The 7,891-nt window shown below is 53.4% G+C and overlaps 1 protein-coding gene across 1 annotated transcript in view; it reads left to right on the top strand.

Annotated features, from left to right (window-relative positions):
* The first annotated feature begins 2,550 nt into the window (after positions 1 to 2,550).
* The window catches only part of TYSND1 (trypsin like peroxisomal matrix peptidase 1), a 7,752-nt gene continuing 2,411 nt past the window's right edge, over positions 2,551 to 7,891 (top strand). Inside the window, exons 1-3 of the mRNA XM_004701143.2 lie at positions 2,551 to 3,840; positions 6,011 to 6,141; positions 6,900 to 7,085. Coding sequence (XP_004701200.1) covers positions 2,666 to 3,840; positions 6,011 to 6,141; positions 6,900 to 7,085 — 1,492 coding nt within the window. The 5' untranslated portion in view covers positions 2,551 to 2,665. The remainder of the gene's footprint in view (positions 3,841 to 6,010; positions 6,142 to 6,899; positions 7,086 to 7,891) is intronic.

The following is a 7,891-nucleotide window of genomic DNA, read 5'->3' as shown; positions in this document are numbered from 1 at the left end:
TCATAACGAGCAAAATTACAGTTAGGAAGTAGCAACAAAAATATGGTGGTGGGGTCACCACAACATAAGGAACTGTATTAAAGGGTCGTGGCACTAGAAAGGTTGAGAACCACTGCTCTAGAGAGAAGGAAATTGGGTTAAAAAGCCCTCACTGAGACCAAGTTGAGACTCAGACCCTACAGGGTGGAGTAGAATTGCGCTGTGGATTCCAACGCTCCTGAGCTGCTGGTGGTAGCAGGCCAATGTGCATGTAACCCACCACACCACCTGGGCTCTCCTGGAAATAGGGAGAGTTAAGAGTTTACTGTGACGAGGTCATCTGCCCAAAGAAGGCAGTGGACGGAAGACTATTTCTACCCTGCCTCTTACTAGAGTGCTTAACAGTCTCCCTCTGTCTAACAGGTTCGTGGCACAGAGCATTACCCTATGTTGTGCTGGGCAGAACTAAGTAGCATTTAGAGGTGTTCCGACAAAAGGGTTATGTAATTTAAGTACAGAATTTTTTTTTCATTAATGCTGATAAATATGTGGACTATAATAGTCTTGTGCATGTTTGTGACATGGTGGTAAGGCAGAACTTTTTAAAATGTCTAACCTGTGACTTTTGGGGGTGCCACGAGGGGCTCCCAGATGTACTTCATGTTTCTTCATCCTCAAGAATATATATTTAGAAAAGTAGGCAGGTTTCTTTAACCATAGATGCAGGGTAGGTAAACTATGGCTTCTGGGCCCAATCATGCTTGCCATCTGTTTTTGTACAGAGTTACTAAAAAAGAAGAAAATTAACTTTAAAATTATTGGAGAAATAAGTTTTGGGCCAAGTGAAAATTACATGAAACTCAAATTTCAGTGTCCACACTCAAGGTTTATTGGAACACTCATAGCTTTTGGGTTAGCTTTCACAGAGTTGAGTGTTTGAGACAGATTATGTAGCATGCTAATGAAGATCAAAGATTGCAGCCTTCAGTATGGATGACAACTCCATGTAAAGAAGACCCAAATCCTCACAATTGCACCAACAGGTAACATCATGATCAACTGAGAAAAGGTTAAAGTTGTCATGCATTTTGTCTTCTTGGATCCATAATCAGTGCTCACATGGAAGCAGCAGCCAAGAGATCAAAAGATGTGTTGGATTAGGTAAATCTGCTGCACAAGACCTCTTCAGAGTGTTGAAAACCAAGGTGGTGACTTTGAGGACTAAGGTGTGCTGGACTCAATCCATGGTATTTTCAATTGCTTCAATTTTCAGTTGAATAAGGAAGATTGTGCATTCGAATCGGTGCGTTTGAATTGTGCTGGAGAAGAATGTTGAACGCACCACTGAACTGAAAGGACAAAGCCATCTGTCTTGAAAGCGGTATGGCCAGAACGTGCCTCTGAGGCAAGGGTGGGGAGATTTCTTGTCTTAGATAACCTCAGACACGTCATGAGAGACAAGTCCCTGGAGGACATGGTTGGCAAGGTGGAGGGGCAGCGAAAAAGAGGAAGGACCTCAGGAGATAGATTGACAGTGGCTGCAACACTGGGCTCAAGCATAGGAACAATTGCGAGGATTGTGTGGACCGGGCCTGTGTTTTGTTGTCTGTAGTCGCTATGGGTCAGAACCTAACAGCAAGAACATTTGGTCTTCAAAACCTAACTATTTAGAGAGAACGGTTTTGATCTCTGGCATAGATAAACCCTGAGGTGTGTATAATGTATATACTACAAAGAGGATCCCTGATAGCACAGTGGTTCTTTGTTGGGCAGCTAGCCATGACGTTGGTAGTTTGTAACTACCAATTTCCCCATGGGAGAAAGATGAGGCTTTCTACTCCAGTAAAAAAGTTAGTCTTGGAAAAACCCACAGAAGGACTTCGACCCTGCCCTATAGTCACCATGAGCCAGAAACGACTTAAGGGGAGTAAAGCTGTGTTTTAGAATACTGCAAAATGTAGTGTTGTGTAATTAAAAATTTTTACTTTAGCTGTGTAGTTTAAAGGACTATTTTATTTAGAGCCAATCCAATTACTATGGGATTTGTTGGGGTGGGGGCTTGGGGAGGGTGGGGCTTTGGCATTGAAAGACGGTAGATGTTGTGAGCTTCATGCCCCATAGAGAATTGCTGTAGGATTTGCTTTCAAAATTTCTATATACGGGATAGACCAGGGATTTCCTCGGACTGCATCACCCCACGGATCGGAACGTCAATGTCGCAATGTCGATCTGACAGGTCCTGCCAAGGCCAGGACAAGTCCAGCCACGTCAGCTCATTTCGACTGCCTTTCCTGTAGCCTTAGAAACATACTAGGCTTTGAGGGACCCGCCCCCGTCTGTCCCCGCCCCTCGTTACGTAAAACGACACAGCCAATCCTTCTCCTAGGGGCTCGGCTTCAGGGCCAGCTGTTTCCGCTGCGTTTTGCAGGTTGGATGAGGCTAGGAGGGCGTGGGGGGGCGGGAGCAGCATCAATAGCCAATCAGAGCTTGACCCAACCCTAGCCAATCCGGACTGGTCAGTTGGGGGCTAGCCAATCCCGCTTCAGCAGGAAAGCCACGGTAAAGGCTTGCACCTTTTTAGTTCAGCTCTGGGTGGCCCTACGGGGGCTAGTTCGTCCCGCCGGGGGACCTCACCAGTTCGCTACCTGGTCTTCGCTGAAACTCTGGGTGCTCCAGCCTGGAGGCCATGGGACGGCCGTGGGGACCGGCCATGAAGGCGGCCGAGCAGACGGGCTGCGTGGTGAGCGCCTCCCGAGCCGGCCGTCCCGAGGAGGGCTCGTGGAGCTGCAGCGGGGTGATCCTGAGCCGCAGCCCGGGCCTCGTCCTGTGTCACGGGGGTATTTTCACCCCCTTCCTGCGGGCGGGCAGCGGCGCCCTGACTGCGCCCGGCGCCGCCTTCCTGCCCGGCGACAGTTGCGGCGACGACCTGCGCCTGCACGTGCAGTGGGGGCCAACGGCGGTGAGCCCCGCAGGCCGCGCCGAGCGCAACGGCGTGGGCTTGTGCACGCCCCAGTGCGCGGGCCCCGAGCCCGGCCCGCCCGCCCTGCCCCGCGGCCGGCCCCTGCAGGCCCCGCGCCCCGCCAGGCTGCTGCTGCTTCTGAGCTGCCCGGCGTTCCGGGCCCACGTGGCGCGTCTCTTCCGGGGCGAGGCGGCCGAGCAGTGGCGCTTCGAGAGCTGGGCGCCGGGCGACGAGGTGTCCGAAGACGAGGAGGAGGATCAGCTGCGAGCGTTGGGCTGGTTCGCGCTGCTGCGGGTGCTGCCCGGCGAGGCGGAGGCCCGGGAGGGCGCAGAGGAGCGCGGGGCGCCCGTGGCCGTGGCGCCCCTTGGGGCTGTCCCTAAGGGCGCGCCGCTGCTGGCTTGCGGCTCCCCGTTCGGCGCCTTCTGCCCGGACATCTTTCTCAACACCCTGAGCCGCGGCGTGCTCAGCAACGCTGCCGGGCCGTTGCTGCTCACCGACGCGCGCTGCCTGCCGGGCACGGAGGGTGGCGGGGTGTTCGCGGCGCGGCCTCCGGGCGCCCTGGTGGCGCTGGTAGCGGCGCCGCTCTGCTGGAAGGCGCGCGAGTGGGTGGGCCTCACGCTGCTCTGCGCGGTCGCCCCGCTCCTCCGCGCCGCCCGAGCCGCGTTGGGCCACTTGCACCCGGACTCTGCTGACCTGGCTGCCCGGCTGCCGCAGGAGGTGGGCGCCCCGCGGGACCTGCCCTTCCAAGACCCCGGGCCCCCTTGGGCAACTGCAGCTGTGCTGGTGGAGTGCGGCACCGTATGGGGCTCCGGAGTGGCAGTGGCGCCCCACCTCGTGGTGACTTGCCGGCATGTGGCCCCTCGAGAGGGTGCAAGGGTCCTGGTGCGCTCCTCCATCCCCAAGTAAGGCCCGCAGCTGTTGCCCCCCACCCAACCCTTCATCAGCCTTGGCCACTGGCAGCACAGTGATTCTTTGAGGTGTCCTGTGAGCAGGGCTCTGGGTCGTCTTCTCATCCTTGAAACCCAGAACCCCAGTGTATGGGGTCTCCTGGCAGGGTTTGAATGGGTCTTCGGCAAGGTGCCAAGCTTCAAACAACCTGAATTCCAGGGCTCTGGGCCCTTTTCTGCCCAGGTGGATGGAGCCTTGAGGCACGGTACAGTCTTGGAAACCCACAGGCCAAGTTCTACTCTGAAGGGTTGCTTTGGGTAGGAATCCACTATATGGCAGTGAGTTTTCTGTTTGAGGGTGGGAGTGTGTGTGTGTGGGGGGGTCTTTCTGTATCCTAGCCTTGGTATCCCTGGACCTCTAAATTAATTTTGGGTGACTTCTCTGTACTCCGTTCTCTCTTAATGGAGACTTCCCAGCTCTTTCCCGCCTTCCAAGTGGTGGTGAAGTCCCAGGAGTGTAGCAAACTGCCTCCTAAGGAAACGAGAAGGGCTTGTTCATCTCTGAGATCTTAACAGACTCTTTCTTCTGGATCAAAGTGAGGGATTTGGGGCAGGGCCCAGGCAGGTAGGCACAGTTTGAACAATTTGGGTGAGGCTAGGGCCTAAACCAGTAGTTCTCAACCTTCCTAATGCCGCAACCCTTAATTACATTTATAACCATTCCTATGGTTGTGGTGACCCCCCCCCCACCATAAATTTATTTTTGTTGCTACTTCATAACTGTAATTTTGCTACTGCTATGAATCAGGCGACCCCTATGAAAGGGTCATTCAACCCCAAAGGAGTCGCAACCCACAAGTTGAGAACTGCTGGCCTAGACTATCATTTGTTCCAACTGCAGGGAAAAGCACCTTTGCTCTCTTTCTGCCTGCTCCAACCCTACCAGCAGTTGCCTCTCCTTTTCTGTTTCTTCTGTAGCTTCAGATGATTAACTTAGGCCTCAGCAGAGCAGAATAAAGCTTTGGTGTTACTGCCTAATGAATCAACCTTGCCCAGGCCAAGTCTTTCCAAATCCCACCTGTGAAGCCCAGAGGGCTTTGCCTTTACCATGGTTGGATTGTATAAGGAACACCCCAGGGGTGGTTCCCAGATCATGCACACACACCCACCCCTGAGTGAAATCGCCAGTTCAAATGCACAGCGTTTGTGCAGAGAGCCTGTATCATAGACAAGTCATTTTATCTCTTAAGCTGCCTTCATGAGTTAAGACGTCAAGTCAGAATGGAACCTGGCTATGGAAGAGCTAGCATTTATATAAATAAGGATCCAGAGGGGCTACCAGCAGGCTTGTAGCATCACCTGTTCTTGGAATAGGCCCTGGATCCGATCAATTACATACTCAGCCATTCTGGGACTCAGTGGCACTAATGACAGTGCCTAGTTCAATAATATCCTTTAAAAATTCACAGCAGGCCTGGCCCAGAGTGTTAAGGACAAGTTGCCATTAAGTTGTTTCCAGCTCATCTGTGTGAGAGTGGAACTGTGCCCCACAGGGGCCTCAGTGGCTGCCGCTTTGGGAAGTCCTCTTAGCTGTGACCAGGAGTCCTTCCTGGTGTGTGGTATGGTTACAAGCTGGGCTGCTAACTGCAAGTGCAGCAGTTCAAAAGCAGCAGCCGCTCCAAGAGAGAAAGATGGGGCTTTTGACCCCCACAAAGAGTTACACTCTCGAAAACTCATGCTACCTGGTTGTCCAGGGCTGCCAGGAACCAGTATCAATTCAGTGGCAGCGAGTTTGGTTTGGTCTTTTGGTATTCGCCTGTGTACCATCCTCAGCTGCTAACCAAAAGGCCGAAGGTTCGAGGCCACCCAAAGGCACTTTGGCAGAAAGGTCTGGCAGTCTACTAACAAAAAAACCAGCCATTGAAAACCCTGTGGAACAGTTCTCCGACATGTCGAGGGCACCAGAGCTGGAGTCAATTCATTAGCAGGGGCTTTAATTAGAGCTGCTGACAGTTTGTGTGGAAATACCACGCTGCTGAAGTGACAGACCCAGAGTTGCCTAGCGGGCAGGTCTCAGACCATGACTGTTCACTGTCATTCTCTTACCCTCCTTGCCCCCCTCCCCCAGCCCCTACAATGGGCACTAAAGGTTCAAAAAACTGTCATGTGTGGCCCTTGCTCCTAGGAGTGCCGCCATCTGGGGACGGGTGGTGTTTGCTACGCAGGCGGTGTCACCCTATGACATAGCTGTGGTGAGGCTGCAGGAGGACCTGGCCGGCGTCCCTGTACCTGTGCCCGTGGACCGCTTCCAGGAAGGTAAAGGGCACAGGAGCGCAAAGCAGGCCCCCACACTCTGAGATGGAGTTCAGGAAAGGAAGTTAGTTTAAGGGGGCCAGCCTCTCTCCCCACCCAGCGCATGTATGTTGTCATTCCGTGCTTTGGCCGGGGTTGCCCTTGGAAGCTCTTCCTACAGATGCCCACCTGTCCATGCCACCACAAGGTGCTAGGGTAGGTCCCTGGGGAAGTGTAAGGCGCACCTCTGCCCCACTGGCTGGTTGATGGCGTGGTGCGACACTTCGCTGGGCAGAGAGGTGGCCATTGGAGGGCGGCGCTGGTGGCACGATCTGGGTGAGAGGCTTAGTAATGTGGCCATGAAAGTATCAAGTGTCTCCCTTCTTGGAGGCTGGGTAGTCTGGCAATGGAGAGACCAGGTCTTCCGGTTGGCCTTTCTCGGCTGCTACTTGAAAGCCTTAGGTTTGCTGTGGAGCCGTTTTCTGCCCCAGTCTCCACGTCTGCAAAGTGGGGTGGACGTGCCTATTCCTGGGCACTCTGAGGACTGTGGATTTATCTCCTGGGACACACTCAGGGATTTTGAGCCAGGGGTGATCCCCCCCGGAAGGGCCTGAGCCTTCTAACAGGGAGGCAAGGGCCCCGATAGCTCAGGGGAAGTTGGTTGAGTAGCTGCAATACTGGGAGCCCAGTGGGGGACCCGGGGTAGAAACTTGGAGTACAGGCAGGGTTTGGGTCTTGACAGAGGCTGGGGGTGAATGTCATTCTCCTTCCCTCTCTGGCAGGCGAGGCTGTCAGTGTGGTGGGCTTTGGAGTCTTCGGCCAGGCTTGCGGGCCCTCAGTGACCTCGGGCATCCTGTCGGCTGTGGTGCACGTGGACGACACACCCGTGATGCTGCAGAGCACATGTGCTGTGCACGGCGGCTCCAGTGGAGGACCTCTCTTCTCCACCTGCTCAGGGGCCCTCCTGGGTAACCAGTGCCAGGCCTCCCTGACCTTTTCCTTTGCCTGTGCTCAGCCCCACCCGGCGAGGGATTAGTGTCCAGTGTGCGGGGTGAACGCCGTCTGCAGGCCTGGGGAGTAGTTAGCCCAGTTTCCAAGCCACTCAGTACCTGGACTCTTCTGGGAAGTCAGCAATTACCTCAAAAAAAATGTACATAGAGAATCCCCCACCCCCCACCGCCCACCATTGCACCTATGAGGGGGGCGCTTCAAAAAGACAGTGGGAAAAACCCATTTCAATTTCATTTCTCCAAGAGCTTTTTAAAAAAATCATTTTATTGGGGGCTCATGCAACTCTTATCATAATCCATCCATTGTGTCAAGTATATTTGTACATTTGTTGCCATCATCATTCTCAAAACATTTTCTTTCTACTTGAGCCCTTGGTATCAGCTCCTAATTTTCCCCCTCCCTCCCTTACAAACACTTGATAATTCATACATTATTATTTTTTCATGTCTTACATTGACCAATGTCTCACCCACTTTTCTGTTGTCTGTCCCCCAGGGAGTGGGTTATATGTAGATCCCTGTGATCGGTTCCCCCTTTTGCCCCCCACCTTTCCCTTACCCTCCTGGTATCATTACTCTCATTATTGGTCCTGAGGGGCTTATCTCTCCTGGATTCTCTGTGTTTCCAGCTCTTAACTGTACCAGTGTACATCCTCTGGTCTGATCTAGCCGGACTTGTAAGATAGAATTGGGATCATGATAGTGGGATCATGAAAGAAGCATTAAAAAACTAGAGGAAAGTTATATGTTTCATCAGTGCTATA

This window comes from Echinops telfairi, unplaced genomic scaffold, assembly GCF_000313985.2.
Source record: "Echinops telfairi isolate 266 unplaced genomic scaffold, ASM31398v2 ScPeMD7_70;HRSCAF=299, whole genome shotgun sequence".
In the NCBI taxonomy this organism is placed as follows: domain Eukaryota; kingdom Metazoa; phylum Chordata; class Mammalia; order Afrosoricida; family Tenrecidae; genus Echinops; species Echinops telfairi.
The sequence above is the reverse complement of the archived record's forward strand: the minus strand, read 5'-3'. Positions and strand labels throughout refer to the sequence as shown.